Source organism: Plectrocnemia conspersa, unplaced genomic scaffold (genome assembly GCF_051122295.1).
Source record: "Plectrocnemia conspersa isolate PC_06_02 unplaced genomic scaffold, ASM5112229v1 ptg000002l, whole genome shotgun sequence".
In the NCBI taxonomy this organism is placed as follows: domain Eukaryota; kingdom Metazoa; phylum Arthropoda; class Insecta; order Trichoptera; family Polycentropodidae; genus Plectrocnemia; species Plectrocnemia conspersa.
Genome location: NW_028277166.1, coordinates 25,671,971 through 25,697,034, shown reverse-complemented (window position 1 = coordinate 25,697,034; position 25,064 = coordinate 25,671,971). Strand labels below are relative to the sequence as shown.

At 29.0% G+C, this 25,064-nt stretch overlaps 1 protein-coding gene across 1 annotated transcript; it reads right to left on the bottom strand.

Moving 5' to 3' along the window:
* Positions 1-889: 889 nt before the first annotated feature.
* On the bottom strand, positions 890-22,283 carry ZnT77C (Zinc transporter 77C). Its single transcript, XM_088181474.1, has 9 exons — positions 22,101-22,283; positions 7,676-8,006; positions 2,737-2,832; positions 2,398-2,659; positions 2,149-2,334; positions 1,962-2,087; positions 1,621-1,799; positions 1,334-1,552; positions 890-1,273 (listed from the first exon to the last, which is right to left on the bottom strand). The coding sequence occupies exons 2-9, from the start codon at positions 7,862-7,864 to the stop codon at positions 1,229-1,231; spliced, it is 1,302 nt and encodes a 433-aa protein (XP_088037600.1). The 5' UTR covers positions 7,865-8,006; positions 22,101-22,283; the 3' UTR covers positions 890-1,228.
* Between the last annotated feature and the right edge of the window lie 2,781 nt (positions 22,284-25,064).

Sequence of the window (25,064 nt, the reverse complement as noted above, 5' to 3'; positions counted from 1 at the left end):
GAGAGAGAGAGAGAAAGAGTGAATGCTGCCAGTTCTTAAAAACACTCGCTTCCCAAATTGAGCGTCGGTGTGGCAGCACTGTGAACTGTCAAATTACCGTCACAATATAAATAATTTTATAGACAAACACTAATTATATATACTATACATATTACAAGTTTTAGGGCTGGCCTGGGAATATTAAGAGTCCCGGTCTCTAAAAGAAAAGAAAGGTCATCCAGGTTTTTTGTTAATTTAGTAAGATGACATGATTCTTAAAATATCAATAGAGTACACTAAAAATAAAAAATAATTAACTCGGAAATGTATATTCGTTTAGCTTATGTCTTAGATCTACATATGGTGTAAATCTAAAATTCTTCATGAAAATTTTTAGACATTTTGATGTAATATTTTATTGTATTTTTTTATTTTTGCAACATTTTGTTGTAATATTTTATTTTTACTAGCCGCATCTTTGTACTACACCAACGAATCCTCAATGACTGAGATAAGCGATTTTAAAAACAATATATGTTAGCCAGCTTCAACCCTCCCCCCTCCCCATTCCACTTCACTCGCAGTGAATTTTATTTTATAAATATAAAAAAAAGTACCAACACCAGTAATAACATAAAAAATACCTTTTTCTTCTCAAAGAATAAATAATATTGATTTTTATTTGGCCGCACATGAAAAATATTATTTTTTACATAAAAAAGTATCATGATATCTTATATTTTGTATATTGCTTATAAACCCAATTTGGTTTGCTGTTTGCCGAAAGTCTCAGAGAATAAATTATTATAAAAACGTGATTCGTTATTTTCTCATATAGAATTTATAATTTTTAGGATTATATATTTGATGCAGAGATAAAAGGTCCGAATATTTATAAATTTATGTTTATTAGTAATATATTACAAATAATATTAATCATTTTAACATACACAGTATTGTTATGTTCTAATTTAAAAAAATCTGAAATATACATATTTAATTCAATATCAATAAAATTACATTAACCAGTCTTTTATTTTATCTTAACAATATAATCACAGCACAAATTGACAATTCAGTAAAATATTATATATAATAACTTTTTGTACGATTAATCTTGTTAAAATTCGCTTAAAAACAATATATAGTTGTGTTATTTTGTAAATGCTGCAAAAATACGGTAGTATCTGTTATCCAACATAATTTTCGTTGTAACCCTGACTTGGTGACACTAAAATTAGTCACAATGCTATGAAACTTCAGTCGGTACAACTTTAACCTTAGAGTTGGATTCCTGAAAGGGACATAAATTATTTACATATTCCAATCCATAATTTATTTTAAAAATACCTACAGTGGTGCACTTTATTGATTGCAAATCGATCGTCGATGTGTTTATATTATTACAACAGTGTTTGCTATCGCATGCTTTAGCTTTACATTTCATCAAACAGAAATTTTTAGAATCGTGGTCCTGAGATGCATTTGATTTTAATTCTGGTTGTATTGTAACTTCGGTTACGCCCTGGTCCAATATGAACTTTTTAATTTCATCAAAGTGCTTCGAGTAATCCTGAAAAAGTAATATGTTAGATTAATTTATGAAGTTTTACATTATAATATATAAGTTAAGTAGCTCACAGAATGATCTATGAAAATAATATGCATCGTTAATACAACTTTGTGCGTCGTCAGCTGCCAGACGTGCAAATCATGAATGTTCACAATAGTTGGAAAGGATTTCATGATATCAGAATGCAATGTTTCAATATTCATAGAATCTGGGATTGTTTGCAATAATATTAATCCAGATTCTTTCACTGTAATTGAGTTAATGTGTTATATTGTTGTACGTTTTGATTATTTCAATGTAAAATATGCTATTTCAAGCAAAATAATTTTATCTAGCAAACGTTAAGTAGTAAATCTTTGTAATATAAGATATTTTGCTTTATGTACTGTAAATACATAAATGTACTTACTATATGGAACTGTGAAATATAATAAAAACAAGGCAGAGACTATCGTCAGCACAGGATCCACATACATTCCATGTTCAATGTCAACAAAATAAACCACTAACCCACAAATGATAACAAATATTCCACCTGAAATTATTATTAGATTAGAACATGCTAAGGTTTGCTTTATGAGTATATAAATAATTACTTGTAGCATCCCTCATGATAGCCTTACAACTTCCTCTTCCATTAATGCGAGGTCCTGGTAAAGACGAATGCCTCAAATGAGGTATATGACGTTCACCACATTGGACAGAATCCACTGAAGCGACATCCAAAACAACTTTGCCACTAGGACTCAAATGAATAAAGCTTTCTTGATGATAGGTGTAACCTGATACATAAAAGCAGTATAAATAAATAAATAACAAAAAAGTTAAATTTTTTTAATACTAACCACCTATAAGTATGAAGCAAAAACTGTTGAGGCACAAACTAATGACTCCCATGATCAAAATCACTAATGGGTAACTGAGTACTTGCTTGTGATTGATATGAATCAACGTTTGTAATGCTTCAACCATCACCGAGTACGAAAGAGATACGAAGAAGATTGATACGATAAGGAGCATCAGAACGTCTATTCGAGCCCATCCGAATGTGTTTCTCAAGTTCTTCTCTTCGTTAGCTTTTGCCAGTCGTACTTCGCTGCTGCCTGTCTGATTGAACACAAAATATAATTAGTAATATGTACATTTTTGCATTCGAGCATTTAATTAATTGTGTTTTTTATTACCTTCTCAGTCAATTCGGAATCGTTTATGTTTGACTTGGACTCGCTGCTCTCCGGAGTTTGGCAAACATTCTTCACATTTGTAGTTTTAGATTCATACTGAAATTGAAAATGTGATATTAGACTTGCTATTTGCAGCTCATAACATTATATTAATCTTAAGTTATAGGAATAAATTGTGAACATATTTTTACTATAATATATGCATTTGGATGTCAATAACATCTGCGATTTGGATTCTTGTTATCACAATACAACATAAGGATAGTGAATAATAAAGATAATTGAAAGTATTGCACAAACAACATATCAATATGATGCAATACAAAAACGATTCGAGCCCAATTTGACCAATGAAGCGCAAGCAAGCGCCGATTGCAAATGATTTATAAATGTTTTAAATAATGAATATTGTCATTATGATAATATATGATACTTCTAAATTTTTTTTATTTATTTATCTTTTTGTTATTAGAGTTTTAGACATATTTTAGATATTATTTTATTTTTATAAAAACTGATATTTAAATCCATTTATCTTAATATTGTTTGGTATTTTAAAATTATTTATCATTTCAAGACCTGTGAATAGCAAAATATATATGAAAACTTTATTAATTTAATTTTTAAAGTTCAAAAGTTTAAGTTTTAATATATTTTAATTATGTTGCATACAATGGATATTATGAGCGCATAATGTTAAACTGCCACCAGCATGTTTAGTTTACTCGTAAAATGCTGTACACAAAGTAATGCTTCCCACGATTACTATATATGTATATTTATTTACAATAAATAATTCAACATTAAAAGTAATTTTACTATTACAACACTATGTTTTTTAGATAAAATCTATGACCAATATTGACCATAGCCAAAATTTGGCATATGAAATAATCACGCAATTTTATAATAATGCAAATTTAATTTAATATGCATAAATATATAATCAGTGGCGGCGTGTTCAAAGACATAGCGGAATTGACCCAAAGAAAAAATGAAAATTAATTGAAATTTTTTCCCGCGAAAAATAAAAAATGTAAATTTTATTTTGAATTAAAATATCGTTTTAATTTTATTTTATTTGGACAGAGCTGCTATCATTTGTTAGTAACATTCACATGTTTTACATCCTCCATTTTAGTAACTATGTAGATATTTATTTTATTGTGGTGGTTTCAAACTTGTCGATTTCAAACTAGTGATCACGTCGCGAACGCCACTTTCGAGATTTGATTTTGCAGCAAAAGAGACGACATAGATCAAATGTAAACGAAAGACGGCAGCGACTTGGGATACTGCATCGACATGAGAGGCATCAACGTATCGTTCAGAGAGCATCACCAGAACACGACATCACAGCCGAGAAAAATTCAACTCGACATGCCAACGAAGACTCGGCAACTTCTGATACTATTTCTATACTGTGATAAATTGTACGTATTGAATAAACTGCTATTATTTCTTCTAGCGTTTGTTTTACGTAAGGAGGAATTAATGTTCTGACCAACGCTCGCTCGCTGCCGCTCATTCGCACCTAGCTTGTTTAAATTTTAAAACGTATTTATGTCGTTAGGGCCAAACCAGCGATGTGAAGCAGAGGAGAATACATAACCATCTGGCTTTGTAGCTTGGCGCCGAAATTCTAAACATGTACCTTGAAAAGTACACATTAATAGATAATGATTTCCAAGACGATGCCTAAATAAAGACATTTCATAAAAATATTAATTAGGGCTCACAAAGAGCAATTCGCCATTGTTAATTGATGTATTCAATTTACATCCCAGAACAGGATGTGAATCAATAAAAATATAGAGCCAATTGTTCAATTTCTTTAATAGGTGTAACACACATTGACGGACATAAGTATATGGTATTGTTATTATAATGCACAAATCTGGATTTTTTGTATAGCATTAATATTACATTCAGGTCAAATGAAAGATAATACTCTCAGTTAGAAACTCAGACCAATCTTGCTAAATTATATCTGAACATTTAAATAATTATATATTTATATACAAGCAATCATACCTTCATATGGATAAGGGTATAATATACTATAATACTTGTGATTTACATTTTGCATAAATAAATTAGTATAACAAAATAATATATGCGAACCAATTATTATGTATATAACACGATCGTTATGTAAAATTATCGCCTGTTTTTATCAAGGACGAATAAATAATTATTACCTATATCTTAAGATTCATCATTAAAATTAATATGTATTTTAATGTAATGAAACAATGATACCATAAATCCAGTACTTGACGTTAATGAATATTGCTTCTAAGATCTCATGAAACATAAAATCAAAATTATGATACCGTCTTCAAAGTTTCTCTTTTTTTGCCCTCGCATTTGAATTTTAGATGTAGCAGAATGATCATATATGGTTTTGCTTACATGTGTACGCAAGTAAATAACGTTAGGGTTGTCAAGAATCATTCATATGATACAAATTTCTTTTATGATATTTTAACCTTAAATTTCAAACTTACAACTAGATAAGATTAGGAAATTAAAAACGGATAATATGCAACGACGACGCCGCGATTTTATTGCTTTTGACGTGGATTTTTGACTTCTGAGAAATGATAATTGTTTTTGCGCTCTCCTATTGACCAAAATTCGGTTTGAATACATTTTGGCCAATACTCTCATATCATAAGTCCGTAGAAATATTAGTAAGGCTAGCTATCATATTTTTAAATATAGTGTAATATCCAAATGCAGACCAACCACGGAGCAATATGCGATATCTGTAGTTCGTGAAAGTTAGTGCAAGTTCTAAAACCATATTTAGTTTTAGAACCTTCATTAGGTCAAGTTACTACACCAGTAAAAATATAACCTCACCTAAAAATACACATTCACTGTAACATTTATAGATCACATGTAAATAAATAATAATAAACATGTACATGTATATATTATTACGTATGGAAAAGTTGAAATCACATAATTTTACTAGCACCTGCCAGATAAATTATATTTCCACTGGTAAAAATATATATACAATATATCTACCTATGAAAATGTAATTCGATATGATTTCACTGAAATTTTCGGGATAGATTCGAGACTGTTCTTTTAGCTTTACTTTGGGGGATAGCCTGAGAATTTCTGACTTAGAATCAGGGACGTCATTTAAACTTTTTCTATGGGGGGGGAAGAGAAAAAATTAGACAGTCAGTGGTCGTTTTTTCATTAAGATTCATAGCATTTCGCTAAATGACATGCTTCTAGCCAAATTCAAAAGAAGGCAAATGCCCCCCCCCCTTGCCCGAATGATGCCCATGAGTCTGTGCATTCAAAATTTAGCACTTATTGCATACGCTACCTCTTTATGTTTATTTATTATAAAGGAGGAGTTGCATTTTTTATTAAAAGTCAAAGAAGATAAGACTTTAATGTCAATACTTGAAGATGGCATAACAATGAAATTTTAATTAATTAAACTCGCATACACAACGACGTTTTGTTTACATTTCTAACGATAACGTTGTTTATTAACGTGATCATAAAAAATGCTGCGTCTTATTTGCTCCTATTTGACGGATCACAACAGCATAGTCTGTTTCCGCTCTAAATCATCACATTGACCCTAAGGTCGAGAGTCTCCAAAATTGTATGGCCTAATTTATAGTTTTATTTTTTATTTAAGTAATCGCACACAATCGCATCGTCTTAAATGTGACGATCTTTAATCACCATTCAAATACAATCTTCTGTAAAGGTTTTTCGTTTATGTAAACATATCTTTTAAATGTTATAAAATGTGGAAACCCTAATTGACCACCAAAAAGTGCATTTTTTTCCTTATCGAACCTCACTGCGTGCTGACTAAGGGCAAGTCTCGTTTTTTACAAATCACATCGCACTATTCTACGAACGTCTTCTTAAGGAATGTTGTCTCTGCATGACCCAGTGATAGAAACAGAGAAAACGAGCACATAAATTATTATACACACACCATATTCACAACCATGAACCGACAATTCGCAACACACATCTACACCTAGCCATTAAATTTTGTTAATAATGCTTACTAAATCGAACGAGATTATGGTAACGAGATCCGTTCGAAAAATTACGGAACATAAATCTGAGACGCTTTCACCGCATTTATTGTATATACTAGGTATAACATGCGAATCTCAAATTTCGTTATTTTGCAAGAACAATGAAGCAGTTCCGTTATACGAAGCGTTCTTAAAACAATGTGACGGAAGAAATTGTTGCTATTTAGATGCATGGATACCATTATCACTTTGATTCCGGGTTTATAGAGCACTTTAAGTTAACAAAGAACAATTGACATGTTTCCTTTTTGCGCAGATTGTTTTTTAATAATAATTTCAAAGTTATAATTTATGTTTCAGTATTTAACCTTTAGGTGACGAACATTATTTTGTGAAGCTTAGCTTCCATTATAAGTTGTTAAATGAACTGTGTTTATAGATAAATTTATAAATGGATCGATCTGAGCATTCAATGACAAATGTGGCGTGTTCGCTAAATTGTAATATTTCTGCTAATTTGTTATATAACTGCTTATTATAAGTTCTACCAAAGTACAGTGTGATCCAATTCGAGTTTCATATGCTAGCAACACTGCAAATCAGACAACTGTTAATAATCACGCGTGTTTAAAGTGTCCAATGTTAATTTGCAACAACACATTTAAGAAATGGATCGCTATCGCGTTAACGCGTTCGAAATTTACGAGAAGATTATGGTAAATCTTATCGTTCTACTGAGCGAACAATTCGCAATGTTGTGAAAAATTTTGAGTGTGACAGCTTTTGGGATTTTCTTACTTGGGATTAAGAATTTTATGATTAACAATGATATACCATTTCAGAGAAAGTACTTGATTTATTTTTAGTTATGCCTAATTTTTAGATACAACTAGAACTAAATTCACCTTTAAAGTCATTATGCATCCGATCAACGCTATGATGTTGCATAGCATATGATTGGCATCGACCAGCAGAGTCAACGAGTGTGTCACATGACATATGACCATCTGCGACAAGAAGTAGACCACAGATAGCACCAGCACCAGATAGAGAGGCGCCGGCTGCAGCCTCTGAAGCCACTTCTTCAGACCCATCTCGCCAGAAACCGGAATCGGTGACCGCTTCTAGATTCTACAAACACGTTGCCTACTAAGTCTCTATCGTGTTCGACTATAGCATGTCTTTGTCGATGGTCTGCTTCCTCAGCGAGCTCCTTGTGAGAGCATCTTCAGCCTTCTGCAAAGATAAGAGCGAATTATTAATTATTCATGAGAGTTTTGGAATATTAGTTACAACAATAACTTTCTATTTTACTTCTTATCTGATAAAAATAGATAAGAGCTAGTGTTATACATATGTTTGGCATGCAAGTATTAGTACATAATATGTTTCACAAGTCAAGTAATATTAACTATTTCCTATGTGGATAACATTCATAAAATATAACGATTAAAAGTATGCAAAACTGTCCCAATTGCTAAATATGTTACCATTTCAGAGAATCGAATGAAAAACAGACCTGTATTGACAAGTCAGAGTAGCATGAAAAATATCTGCGACTTGAATCACAATAGCGACGACAATCACGAGGTAAGTAGTGAAACAATTGATAAACTTATATTTCAGACTTACATTTAAAATATATTTTTCAATAGCGGCTGTTTATATTTGCATGTTAAAAAACGTGTTCAGTTTTTTAAAAAAGTTCAGAACTTCATGGCTCATTTGCAACATGTAATTGTCTAAAATTGTTGCAAATTTAATACTATATTTTCTCAGCAATTTCAACCATTTTTTATATATAATTCACAATGTCAAACAGTGCAACAAAAAAGTAATGTAAAATCCTCATTGTGAGTATTATTAACAAAGCTATTTTTCACCGTATATAACAATTGTGAATGATATTTTATTTTTAAAGAACAATTCATGAAACAAATTATCCCTCAAATAGTATACTTTTAAGGCGTTTTCTGAACAAAATACCTTGATGTTCTTTATCAGAATATACAAATTAAGGTCAACTCATAATAGACACAATACTAAAACTTGAAAGAACAATTCGTAGCCATTGTTTAATCAAAGTTCATAGTAAGTTGGACAAACTAATACATGGTCATGAAATATGATAGATTTGTTGATCATGGTTAAGGCCATTTACGACATATTACTTAAGCCACTTTGCATTCTGAAAGAGCTCTTTGAATAATTTCTTTTGATGTTTTATTAAAATTGATTTGACCTCCCCTGACCAAATTATGCTACTACTTACAAGAATGGCTATATACACAATACATCATCTTAAGAAGAACATTCAAAGAAGGCCAAATAGGACATTTGAGGCCATAAATTAGTACCTAGTTATAGAAAAGTAGTATAACTTAGACATATGAAAAAATGATTAAACTAACAATATAATATGTATTATTTTACTCAAATTTAACTTCATCTGAATATATTTAATTATTATAATAGTTGTTCGAAATCGGTAACGATACAATAGGAAGTTAGTGTGAAAAATAAAATATGTGTGTTCACATTACTTTGTCTATGTTTGAACCCGAAAGGTCGATATCGGTATGTCAGAGGTCGATTAAGGATTGGAGGTCGATGCAAAAACGCTAATTATAAATCACACATTTAATATGTATTATTTCAATAAATATTTTTATTGTAAATATATGTATTATACACAACTTTGTATTATGTAAAAAAAATAATTAAAAATATTTGTTCATATTTTTCAGTGTTTTATAAAATTCATGCAGCAAAGCAGAAAATAAATACAGTATTTTCGATTTAAGCAGTTATTCTTTATATATCAATTAACAAAATACAACTTTAGTTTTGAAAGAAATAATTAAAAATCTATTTAAAAACTGAAATTATAAAACATTATATTTATTGATGTTTTAACCTTTAAATTATCATACCCACTATAAAAAATATGTCATTGAAATAATTCATAAGCAATAATATTCTTTCTGCAAGTTGTGCCTACTATTCACTGAACAGTTTATACACAAATCGTTTTCAGTCTGAAAATATTTTTGTTCAGGCTACATTGTGTTCATTGGCTCACATTCGCGTGTATAATCCGAAGCAAACGTTGAATATTCATAACTTTTTCATGCCACGTTCTGATAACCACGGTCTACAAAATGTCTAAGATGTCGGAGTTTCTCGACGTTTCGGCTTCTGTGTCGATCTCTGAGAAACGGCAGATTTTAAATTTGTCTTTCATTATATTGCGAAAACGTTTAAATTTTGAAGTAAACGTATTAAATGCTAAACGATTACTAGTACCTAATATCGTGAGAAAAATACCAATGTCACAAAAAATTGTGTCCAAAACAGACCATTTTACATCATCAATCAACTATTTTGAGTTGTTCTATTAAATCCGTTCATTGTACACACAATTGCAGAGTATATTGTTATTGTAATTGATTGCATTATATTTGAAACAATAAATATGTATGTATGTTTTGGTTTGTTTCGTAATTTATAATTCTCATGATATTGTATCTATTTGTTAAAAAACAAATTTTCTCATCGCAGTGGCTATATTATATAATGAAATTAATTTAAATGTGATTTATTATGAGAATGTAGCATAATTATATTCTAAAATAGAAAACGAGTAACATTAAACTTATAGAATTAATTACATTCAAAGGAAACGATCAACAAAAAAAGACTGTCCCATGATAAGTGTTGTAAATATGATACATATAATATATGTTGCATGTTTAAATGTATGTCATAATGCATGTTTAAATATAGGTTGTCCGTGCTTGTTTTAATCCTTGATATGCTATGATATAATATCTACAAAAGCCTAGGTATGTGGTTATATATGCATCGGACACGCACGTAATATTTAAACTGATTGCGTCAAGATCTGCGCGTCCACCAGTGTCTCTCAAACAGCATATATTTAGGTAATAAAAACAGTTGAAACTAGCAAAAAATAATTACTTTAACTCTATGGTACGATTTATTTTTTATATTAAAAATCCATATCTTTAATCTATAGTAAGTCTTAAATTGACGCAATATGTACTATAAAATATAAATTACAAATATAGCAGATTTTTTTAAGAAAAGAACATAATTGAAGGTGTAAAAACTTAAGACAGATTTGTAATTTTACATATTAATTGTATGATCTTATATTTGTAGCATATATATTGTTGTACAGTTTTAATAGTATGTTGTATGGTGTAATTTTTATTAACCATTGCTTAATATTATATTATTAGTGGTACCATTATTAATATACGTTATGATTATGTCATGCATAACCTTCATAAAAAACTGTCATGTAAAGAAATCATTTCAATATAATAAATTGTTCAAATACTTTTCATATGTACTTTAGGAATGAACTACAGTTTTTTTCAAATACAAAAATAATCTATTTCCTTTATTAACATTTTAATCATCAAACACAAAAACTTTGGTACTAATGGTTTGCTGGTTTGCCCCTAACGACTACAAAAGCGGCCAACAACATTTTTATATTATAAACACGTTTTAAATTTAAATAGGTTAGGTGCGAACTCTCTGCAGCGAATTTACTTAAAAAGACGATTATATAAATTGGCAATAAGATTTACCTTACATAAATGGTTTAAATCTTCTGAGTAACGTTCGCTCACTACCGCTCGCTTACACCTAACCACTTTTATTTTAAAACGTATTTATGTAGCAAAACATTGTTGGCCGCTTTCATAGCCGTTAAGGCCAAACCAACAATGTGAATGTTCATAACAACTAATTTCTGAGCGTGGTGCCGATATTTTAAATAAGTAGCAAAACTTCTTGTTATAAATATTAAAAATACAATACAATTTGCGAACATCTAATCATCTCATCCAAAAATGTACAAGTAGTAGAAAGAATTTCGTGTGTGCAATACCTGCTTTTGTTTTTATTTCGCCAGCCATCCCTATCATAATATAAGGCACGATCATTTCTCTGTTATATAACATACTTTTTAGGAACTGCTAGGTACCCTTTGTTTTGCCTGAGATAAAACAAATGTTTTCATTTTATATTGTCACGTCGCGCATATACAAAAATATAAAAACATCGATTTTATTAAATTAAATTTTAAAAATTTGCGTCGTAATATCGTTCGGTGGGATTTTTAATACTTCGTAAAATAAAAAGGATAATATTATTCTACTTTGATATCCTACCCAGATAAAACTACTTAATCTCTACAGTGAGCATCACTTTATTCTACATTTTTACTTTCAAGCAAAATGGGCTAAATGGGCTAACCAGTGGCATAGCTATGGTGGGGCAGAAGGGCGGGCCGCCCCGGGCGGCACTTGCTTGGGGGCGGCATATTCGCGATGGGGTCGTCTAGTGTGGTTCTTAACCCTGAATGCACTACAACATATATAAATCCACGATTAACAAGAGCTTAATAATAATCAATTTATTATTTTAAGAAATGCTGATTTTATGACCCTGCAAAAATTGTATAGGGGGGGGGGCAACTTTAAGGATCGCCCTGGGCGGCACATACCCTAGCTACGCCACTGGTTCTAAGGCATAGAGATATTGTTATTAATAGATAAGATGTGATAAAACGGATTTAAAAAAATATATTTTCGGTACTACCTAAACATGATGCAATGCGTTACAACGGGCTAAACACAATCAACAACTACTAAGTAAGTAGTGAGACACCGGTAAATCCTTGACATATATTTTATTGATTCGAGATCCGTAAGATTAGGAAAATCTAGGATAGCCTAATTTGTGATGATCGACCGCAATGATAATTATATAATAATCAATAATTCCGATCTACCAGATACGATAGAAATTTAAAAAAACGTATATACAGTTATTTTCATATGAGATTCGAATCTATTATATCGAATAAATATATTGTTATACAATTTATAAATGTTTTAATATATATTTTTAATAAATATTATTTAATCATCTATTAATAATATATAATTAATAATAGCAGTAAAGTTTTAAACATAAAATACACATAAATTAATAAATAACTCTATTACATAACATCCTGAATTAAGTGATTATTTTCAATTTGCTTTAAACATTACGAATCTATAATAATGTCTTAATCTAATTATTTTTACAATGATTCATTTAAATACAGCCTGAGGCTTAACCACAATAAGCAATATTAGATCATTTCATTCATTATATCTGTATACAATATATAATAGATCATGAAACAGCAAAGCAATTGTTTGATACAAATATTTAAGGTACGATTCCAAAACATTTTTTTTTGTAATCGTACTTTTACCGCGTTGTTATTTATTGTATGTACTATAAAATATTTTTGTATAATAGATAACGTGATGGAAATAAAGTATGGCTTAAACGCTACGATCTTATTTTAGCCAAAAACTTAAAAGTACGCTTTCTAATACGTTAATGGAATAATTGCCGGTTTGAGCGTTAAAAACGTGACCTAAAGCACATCATCAATTCATTATTGCTAAAACTGTTAATAAATATTAATACGAAACGGTGAACCTATATTTTAAAGAATTTATCAAATAACAATCTGATCCAAATATTATATCAAAGTAAGCATCTAACTGATATCAAACAATGTATGTCAAATTTGGTGCTTTGTAATTAAAATCAGAGCGTGATAAACAATTTTGTTGATAGGTAAAAATATTAAATATTTTTACAGTCTAACGTGCGCAAAAGGTTAATTGCCAAACATATATGCACGTGACCTTATTAATAGTCTTTACTTTCGTTAACAACTCATAATTTAGCCGAGTCGTTTTTTAATGCGAATTATCGCAGACAAGTTCAATGACGGAATATTGATGATCAATTTTTACTTTCTTCGCTTTCTAATTGCGTAATTCTACATTGACAATGTAAATTCCGTATTTTTTCACAACGACTCGCATTATAATATGATTGTTAACGAATCGAAGGCATAATGTACTGTTACTGTGTTATATAACGTTATAGATTTCATCTCGTTCTATCTCGAAAATACTAGATTTACATTTTAATTCGATCTAGATCATAACACAATGAAGCAATTTTGCAATTTTTCTTTACCGCAGATTTATTCAATAATAACTTAATTTATATGTTAACCTACCAGATTTTAACTATATAGTTTTCCTGTATAAGGTTTAATTGTTTTTTATGGATATATTTACTTTTCAATATACTAAAAATTGGTTTTTAGTAATAATATATTATAAAATACTATGATACATATTAAATCGATTTGTATCTGAATTTTTCATATACATAAGACAATAAAAAAATCTCAATTTAAACATTTTTTCTAATAATAGTCGTTACCGAGCGTTCCCACTGCGACACATACATATATTTTTTTTAAATATGAATTTAAAATATGATATATTTAAAAAATATATTAAATAATATAAAATTTCTGCTTTAGAATCAGGAACGCCATTTCAGCTTTTTTTGAAGAGGAGGGGGGGGGCAAAATTGTCAATTCAATGGTCGCTTTTTAATTTTTCGATTTCATTAAAATTCAGTGTTTTATTAAATGACATGCAATTTTTTGACCAAAATCTAGGGGGGGCTAACGCCCCCACATGTTGCCATTTTTTAAGAAATTCGTATAATTGTCTAATTGCCATCCGTCAACTTCACCATCTGTCCGCCAAAATATATTAAAAAATATACATTATTTTGTGTAATAAATGAAAAAAACTCAATTTATATACTTAAAACTTTCAATAAAATATCGTCGCATCAATTAGGTGGATTGAAAAAAATACAATGATATTCTAAGGCAGTTTTTAAATTATTTAATAAATCTAGAAGAGATCCGGAAAACTTATTCTATTGCTTTTATATACTCACTGTTGATTTTTCAACGGGTACTACACTAATTTACTATTAAAGATACGCCAAAAGTCAAATTAATGCACCACAATTTGAGATAAAATCTTAATTTAGGCATGGAATCCGCAAATTAAAGAACCTCACCAAAAATAAAATAAGATGATGCTTTAATTGTAATCATTTTTAACAAAGTAATAAAATATATAAATTAGGTACAAAATTGTTTCTCATTTATTTTCATTATTTTTAACATAGTGATGTCACCCAACAAAAATATACGAACGGAATGCAAAATATTGTTATCTATCAATAATTTATTCCAAATCAGGCAGCGAATATACAAACATTTGGCCATAACAAATAATTAAAAACCATGCATCAGCAATTTAATCAAAGTTATTTTTGTATTTGGCCATAACAAAATTAAAATCGAGTAGGATCTACATATAATTTAATTCTAAATTATTGTCATTTTTATCCTGTTTATCTTAAAGCGAATAAAGCAATTTAAAGCAGAGATCGGCAAACTTTTGTCAAACTTATATCATAAAATATATCATGGTTAAACCTTACTCCCCCTCTCCCATTATATCAATTATATACCCTTTTTCCTAAAATTAAACAAATCATATTTATTAATTTATGTAAATAATAATAATGTCAAACACAAACTTCAACAATATACAGAAATCGGTTACTTTTCTATCCTATGTACTATCCATTTTAGAAACTTTAATTAAAGATAAAACGATGTTTATGTTAATTATTAAATAATATAATGTATATTTTTCCTTAGATAATTATTTGAGCTAAAATAATAAATAAATATAGGTTTTAAAAACATACATATTCCGCATTATATTCCCTTCGATATTATATACAAAGTATAGCTTTAAATACAACAAATAATCGCGTTAATCAAGTCCATGAAATCAAATTTTTCGGTTTAAAAGATAGTGCCCGCTACGGCACGTTCATTTTACTATTAAGAAGATAAGGCACGAATAAGAAGTTAAGAGTTATCCAGTTGAGTGTTTAAATTAAACGAATCGAAGTGGATTATGCCTCGAGTTTGATAGCCTATTATGCTGCAGATAATCCACGAAAATTGTGCAATTAAACATGCTTGCTGTGAAGGCATGTGTTTATTTAAAGACAATAAAACAAGACAATAAATACTTCAATGGAATTTACTTGAGAGATAAATGCTTCTCTATATTCAAAACGCATGTACATGTTAGTAGAAGAAAATAATTTTTAAATTTTAAAAATATGTGAGTACTCAAGTTGGGTATAAAAGTCCGTAGCTCATTTATATGCCACCCATTTTTTTCTAATAACACGAATATAAATTTTAAAATTTCAGGTAGATATGTGTTATATATATTAAACATGACACCCAATAATATTCAGACAGTAACCAATTTGTTAAAATCTGTTCAATCGTAATAGGTACAGAGTACAAATAAATACATTCAATACGATTAGATTAAAAGCGTCTTTAATGCATATCATTTTAAGCACGATATTTCCTTTTGTTATCAATTTTTATGCCTAAATATTAGATCTCAAGTGTGCAAATTCAGTGTCATTTGGCTGACGAGGGTTAATGAATTCATTTGATGCACAATGACGATCAAATTTCGACATTCTTTATGGTAAAACGAGACTCTTTAAACAGCAAACAAGTTTAAAATGCGTCTTTCAACTTTATCAAGCAATATATTAAGTTTCAAAAAGTGCAGAAATTAAAGTCGTCTTTCAATCGTTATTCTTATTACTTATTAACAATACTGATGGCTAGTCATATCTAAATTATAGGGAGGCGTTCTAGGACCGTAGATTATATTTCTAGAAAGTATAGACAATCGACACTACCGTCTCTGGCACAGTTTTTAGAATTTTCCAGTCACGCCAACCATAAACATTTTACTTTCGCGGTCATGTCAAAATTAATAAACAATTACTATTTACACTTAATATTAATAAGCGTCGAAAAAAAACAAAAGCGATGCTCAATCTTATCTGGTTGAGTAGTTAGAATGACATAAATGTAAACTTAAGTATGTGAAGTTAAAACATCTTTTAAATGGCGTCATTTAACATTTTATTTAGTTAATTAATAAGAAAACTAATGTTGGTATTTAGGGCAACTATAATTATTGTATTTAAATGGTTGCAACTTATAAAACCTGCGTTGCTGCATAAAAATACAAACTAAAAATATCTATTACATCGTGTGTTTTATTCAGCAGCTTCGTATGTGTTTAATTCTAACTAAAACGTAAACAATTAATTATTCATTCAAAGCAACTATTTATACAATAACAAAACTAATTTAAATCGAAGTAAACAACATAAATATGAATTTATAATAACCTAAGCGAACGTATAATTTAAAGATGTGATTAAATTAAATTATAATTTCATATATTTCATTAAAAATTATATTATAAATAGATCTTAATTGAAGATAATTGAATATATAAACATAAAAAATGTTTAAAGCAATTGATAATTGCTTTAAAAAAATTATGCATTTAAAGCACTTGAAAAATAGTCACAATACAATTTCCTAATAATATGTTTACACAGAAGAAGAAAAACTAACGATTTTTAATTAAACATCATAAGCTTCATATGTAAATAAATCATTGATTCAGTGATAAATTCATAGATAGTATAAAAACGCAATGGTTTGACATTTTAAAAAATATAACAATATGCAAGACCACAGCTAATTATCTTCTTAATTTAAATAATCAAAATGTCATTCAGACATTTTCATAATCCATTTCCTCGTTCATTACGTATATTAATTTTCAAGTAAAATATTTAAGTGGTATGTCTTGCCTTCTATACATTATGGCTTTCAATTGCGATATCTTAATACTTGAACCATCTTTTCAACACCGAAATACTCAATATAAATACCGGTTTCTCAAATCTATTTTGTGTGGTTTACGTGAATTCAACAAAAAATATTTGAGAGTTGTGGTATTTAAAACTATGTTTGCCTACTTAGAAAGCCTTCATATATTCCAAGAATACATATATTTACAATTTCGACATCAATATTGCATCTGCTAATTGGTAATTGCCATTTGCGCGAAACCTTTAAAGGATTAGGATTTTACAGCCCACTGATTGTATACAATGTGCTGTATGCTGTTTTCAGATTCAAATTTAATAGTTTCCACTACTAATACATCGCACTTGAATACTTTTTACTATAAAGAGTGTCCGCTCATGAACGTCATTTCAGCTTTTTCCGGAAGAGAGGGGGGGGGGGGGCAGAAATTGACTAGTCTAGTGATTTTATTAATATTTCGATTTCACTAAGACTCATAGTATTTCATTAAATGACATGCATTTTTCTGACCAAATCTAAAGAGGGAAAGGGGGCAAATGCCTCTTGATTAGTTTACAAATAGCAATCTGAAAGCTATCCAGTTTTTATTTTTTTTTTAATTATGGGGACTGATTTAAGTTGGCTACTCCGGAGACACGCAGCACCCTGGCAATACATTTGGTTTGGCGACGCGATTTTATAACTGCCTTATTATCTTGCAGAGGCTAACCTGGGTCTCATAGTCAACCCAAAAGTTTTACATTTACAAAATGCTGTTAAAATCAGTATAAAGACACCACTATTTTCATTGTAACAAAAATAAATTCACGCTCTTTTATGATTTCTTTTAAGTGCAAGAGGTTAATCGATATACAAGAAAATTGAGAAAGTTGTAACGATCGTAAAATATTAGATCGACATTTATAGGTTTGTAATTTATTAGTAAATAAATTATAATTATTATTATCCTTGGTTTATTTTTTATCGTGGAATTTATTCCCGATATTGATTTTATTATTCAATCCATTGCGAAATATTATAAATAAATCAATATATCTTATTAATTAAATAAGTCTAGGTCTGATTTAATTATAATACAATAATAAAATATCTTTAGAATCGCTTTTGGTCCTTGGCACGCATTGAAGCGGTAAATATGTGTAAATTTTAGACGCATTGCGAATGTCAATAAAATACTATTTTAATGGTCGTCAATTAACACCTTACGGCCGTAATGTATGCGTCCGAAAAATAATGTCGAGCGCGACAAAGCGCGTCGTCAATGACCGGAAAATGACAATTTTCGCGCAAATTCGCGATCGCCCTTGAATAACAGCCATTGTCGCTCACAATTGGCATAGTACAGTTGTTTCACGGCGTGAACGCAACTAAACACTGGTCTGAAAGAGAAAAGCCGCCATTTTGCATTTTAGACAAATGTCAAAATTTTCAAAATGGCACTGAAGTCTGAGTTGCCACGCGAAAAATTAAGCAAATATACACTGAAAAATAATTGTTTTTTTTCAACTGCCAGAATTAAAATGTTTTATATTGAAATTGCAGTATCAAAATATTTACATTCCACGTTAAAGATTTATATTTTCGGTAAAAAACTATTTTGAATACTCGTCCCTATATACCTAATTATAAATTCACACATCGTTTTATAGTATTGTGTCACACTCCAAACTCGATTAACCAAATTTATGTCAACTCCTATTTCGAATTATTAACAATAATCAAATGACCTTTATTCGATGGTCAGTGTGTGATATGAGGACAGGTCTAATTTACGATCAATATTTAAATTCAGTTGCAGAAGGAAATACATATATATATAGTAAATATACTATAATTCGAAAATGTTAATTATAATGAAATGGAAATTAGTCATATAAAAAAATTCGTCGTGAAAAATATGTTTACATTTTCGCAGAAAAACAAGGAAGCATAAAGTATGTTGCAAAAAAATTCATGCATAATATCAACAATAATAAAAATTAATAGACAATAAATAATCTGGATTAACAAGTGGGTAGGCGTTATATAAAAAACACTAATCACGACTCGTCCTTTATTGTGCAAAAAATTGAAGAAAGTTCATGATCATGATTTAGCTTTTGATATTTACACATTTGGCCTGCTTTTCACTTCTACTTTCCTGCTTTCGCTATCGCCTAAAATTTATACGATTTTTTACCATTAATTGATCGCCTTCATACTTAAACCGATACTGACTAATGATCTGTCTTATATAAGTAAATGATTTCACTATTTCAGGGTCGTAAATCTTAGCACAAAAAATAAACCATAAACAATAAATTGGCAGTTGACTCAAGTCCATTGTAACGTATAAAGCTTTACATTTTTATATCGACACTGGTTTATGATATCGGTTTAAAAAACGTGATTCTAACTTCCAACTAGTTATCGTGAAAATGACAACATTACTTGCTATCGAACTGTTACTCTATTTATATATTTTTTCTTCTAAAAGGCATTGACACGTTCGATCGTGTCAAGTTTTTAATCGGAACGTCTTCGTAATCCGTAACTTGTAAACATTGCATATGTTGCGTTGAATGTGATTTAAATAAAGCATTGAATTATCTATAATTGAAACTGTCCCTTAAAAGGAGCCATAACTAACATTATTATAATTATTATAATTGTTGAATTGTACTTTCAACGTTGATATAAATATTTAAAAATTGTCACATGGACATAATATAGTTATTGATATCATGAGCTTAAATCACCATTAGTTTCCCAATAAGACTTTTGGTTTTGCGATGCTTAAAATATGCTGTATATATCTGTAATATTTAAAATAACTTCTAACAAATTAATACAAACAAAAATCTTATGCCAAAAGATAATTAGTATATAATGACTCACGTAATAGATTAAAATTTGAATAATATGCTGATAATTTTTATTCATAATAATATGTCCCACACTTTCTGATATGTCAATCAATAACATTAACGATGACTATGAATAAAAAAATATTAGGGAAAATTATTTATATAACACTACTCGTTACAATGTTATATCACTTGTGACGCTGAATATTGAGTAAATACTTATTCAAAACATAAATAACAATATATTTATAATTAAAATACTTTTATAATTTTAAATAAAATTGTCATTGTAATCATAATCGATTTGAAGAATTTCAAACATACGTATTAAAAATACAACATTTTTGTTGAATTGCTCACATTGAGAATAAATTTTGTTTTTATTACTACTGTTTATTATTCAGTAATGTCTCAAAATATTATCATACCTATGACCTTAACCTTTTCTGGTTATTGGTGATTTTCGCTCTGGTAAAGCACATTATTAATATTTTATACCCAATATGTACAACTTCACTCAAATTTAATCATTTCTATATTCATCCGTGAGAATAAGAAAATCTAGGAAAACCAAAACTATTATTATTGTCATTGACTATACCAATGATCTATATATATACTATGTACATATAATATAACTATTTTATTTTTATTATTCATATCATTTATAAAAAAAAATAATAAATAATGTAACATAGCTTTAAAATAGTTTATTTTTGTTACCCATGAAATATATAATTTATTTATAATATATAATTAAATTTAAAAACTATCCATCGTTTTAACCGAGTAAACACAATCAACACCCATAAAAAAGGAGTGACACCAGACTGAAATCTGTGATTTAGGGGTTTTTTTAATTACAAACTATATTACAGCTTGCAATAAATAGATGTTAATATTTACGTCTCAGTTCGATTTTTATTTAAATAATCAATCACGATGTTCAACTGTGTGATTAGGAAAATCTAAGAAAACCTAATTTATGATATTCAATCGGAATTATAAGTATATAATAATCTCCCAGACACGATAGACATTAAATAGCAATAATTTTCAAATGGGATTTGATCCCAATCCTTTGAAGTAATATTTACCGACCCATAGCACTGGTTTTATTGTGATGTTTGTTAGAAAGTATGATATTAAAATACCTCAATATGCGACAGATTTGAATATAAAATAACCTAAGTTAGAATAAGTTTTCATTAAATGTATATCTATTGTATTATCCATGCATTTTTTAATGGCTAAATATGTGACATGTCATTCCTCAAATACCACTCATTTTTACTAACTTGACTAACTTGAAGCGTTATATAAGGATATGTTTGAATATAATATTATGTATATTATTCTGACATAAACATATATATGCAATTGAGACATGTTTGTTGTTATTTGTAAAATTAATATTTACATAAATACTTTCTTTAAGTTGCCCAAACTATAAATATCTAATATTGCATCGATTATAATTTTATAATTATTCAAACAATAAGTTATATTAGCTAAATAAAATAATAAAATAAAATAAATAAATATTCATTTATTTATTTTATTATATTACATATGTGTTTTTGATGGACTGGAGATTTAAATGTTCTACTAAAATTACGGTAGAATAGATTTCTCCGATCTATATTATTTATATTCATTCGTAGACTATTTGAAGCAGATTCACATATTTGAAAAGTCTAATCGAACATAATCACATGCACACACAATGGAATTGACGTAAAGATAAGCACTAACCAATATCCAAATATCCGTGCGACAACAACGCTCGACCGCAGACGATTCGTGACACAAAACAACAATTTTTACAATATCAAAACGCTCTCGACACCTTCTGTGTTATTGATTTAGATTCAAAATCGAATGCAAAATTATAAATAACAAAAACGGAAAGGGGAAACGACCGAGCGCTTCGAACGATCGCGGAGCACTGAGGCAATCTTTGCTGGCAAACCGTAGGATGACGGAACAAATTCATTATCATCAATGATTTACTACGCGAAGATCGTGATAAAATGTGAAATTGCCGATTCAGATACAGATATAATTACGTTCGTTACAAGTGTACGGTAACGCCGTGTGACTGTACTGAAGCTGAAAAAATCTGATGACGAATGTTACTAAATGGGATAAGTCCACTAGGAGATAAAAAATATAAGTTTAATAACGTATTTTCTATCAATAAAAATGATCATGATAGAAAAATGCCTAATATCTAAAAGACATGAGATCGAATCCCATATGGACACTAATGTTTTTCAATCTATAATATATAGTGTTTGGGAGATTCTGGGAGAGTCTTATTATTAGGAAACGAATAAATGTAATTTCCTTTCCATCAGTTTCTTAGAACAAAAGTCAGTACCCTGCTACTTTTGGTGCACCTTATCGTAAGAGACTCATCGACCAGTGATATAAATCAGTGACTAATGCCTGAAAGCATGGCCACCGAGAGCAATCCCAGACCCCGGGAAAACAATGATTCCGGGCCTCATGACAAAAATGTCACTTTATATATTTTTTAGCATCTTTATATAATTTCTTGAATAAATAATAATAAGTAAGAGTTACACCTTTCTATGCTACAAATAAATATAAAAATTAGCCACCATTGCGACATATTTTCTGAAATCATATTTCATGCCAAATATTTTAATTATGCATTAAAAATTATTAAAAAATCTACTCATAATATTTACCTTCTTAAAATAAATCCTTCAAATAAAGAAATAATAAAATATTATATAACATAAAAACTACTCACTTAGTTGAAAAGAGCGTTTAGATGTCATGGTAGTTGATTTTATGATAAAATATTATATTAATTCTATTCTAACTGCTGGAAGCATGTCTTACTTGATAATACTTGTATATTTTCATTGAAACACTAATCTAAACGCTCTGATAATTATCTTTTAATTCAACAACTTTGTGTTCTTTGTGATAGGGTTCATTGTTATCGATTCATTTGAAAGTAAATTGTGTATTGCAGTTTCGCATTCATTATAGTCAATTTTTCAACTACTATAAAGTTAGTAGTACTAATAATAATTAAAATAACTTTTTATGTCTAGTAAATGATAAGTTATTAAAAAATATTTTAACGCGTTGATGAAAAATACAAAAGTTATCTTTAATCGATCGTTACTCTATAAAACGCATTTTATAGCAATTGCAAATAGTTTGCATCTAATAACTAAATGCTAATCGAGTGGACTATATATATGTATATATTAACATACTAGCGTTGTTTAATAATAAGCTCTGCGATGATTATGGTGTGGAATGCCGTTAAATATCATTTGTCATAGTTACAAATCTATATATGCAAATACTGATATTCACAAGGATAAATCGAGGATTTCTATTCTCTAATTGTTCTAATAATTAAGTTTAATTAGCATCACTATATTATTGAAGCAATTGTCAAAGAATAAAATAGACTTAAATCTTCATAGTTAGTAAAATGTTATGGTGACGTCTGCGAACTGAAACGGAGTGCTAGCACTTTTTTCGATTTAAATACACCATGTCTCTACAACTTTTAGTTCTCAACGGATAACTCGCTACTGAAAATAATGAGGACGTATTTCCCCCCCCCCTATTTTTTTTTAATTTTGGAAAATAGTTTTTCAATGAAAATGTTATTAAAAACAGCAAAATGGTACCATTCTTTTTTGGGGCACCGTGGTAAAGAAATAGTTAAGAAATAATTATCTAAGCATCGTGAATATTTAGAATAATTTACTCCTAATCTACTATTTTATCTGACAAAAAATATTGGTTTAAAATTGACTTCTAAACTTTTGTTGTTGAAGTTTCGCTATTATTTCTATGAAGAAAATATCGTGTATACATGTATTTTAGAAGAAAATCTACATACTACATAAATCAAAAATTGATATTCTGACTTTTCAATAATTGCTACCAAGAGTTTTTTACATGTACTTGTTAAGAATATCGGCCATGCTCAAAAACCAATTATTATAAACGTTTTCTCAGCAGTTGGCCTCAACAGCTACAAAAGCGACCAGCAACTTTTTGCTACATAAATACTATTTAAAATTTTAAACTTTGTTTTTAATCACCGTGCGCGTTTTTATTCCCCAACCACTGGTTTAAAATCACAATTAACCGTTTATCAGTATAGTCGTGTCATATTTGTTTAAATATGTAGCAGAGAGAATGAAAACGAAAATTGAATCAGGACCAGAGACGTCGTTTCAGCTTTTTCCAGGTGTGAGCAAAAGTTGCCCAAACAAAGGTCGTTTGTATATTATTTCCATTTCATTAAGTTTCATATTTTTTTTAATGACATGTAATTTTCTGGTCAAATTCAATGGATTAAAATCTATGTCAAAAACATTAAAATATTTTCCTTAGTAGAAATATAATATCTATTGGTGAAAATTTATTTTGCCTTCACTTTAATAAATTAACTAAAAAATTGACATTTATTCATCGCATGTAAATAAAGTATGATCAGTATGTAAATGTATATATTACTAATACATATTAAAAAGTTGATATCATATAAATTTAGAAGCACATACCAGATAAATTATATTATATGTGTTTTACTGTTAAAAATATATATCTACCTGTGAGAATAAATTCCGACATGATTTTACTAAAATAACATATTTTAAAAAGTATTTTCGGGATAGTTCAGTTACCATTCCTAACAAGTATCCTTTTACA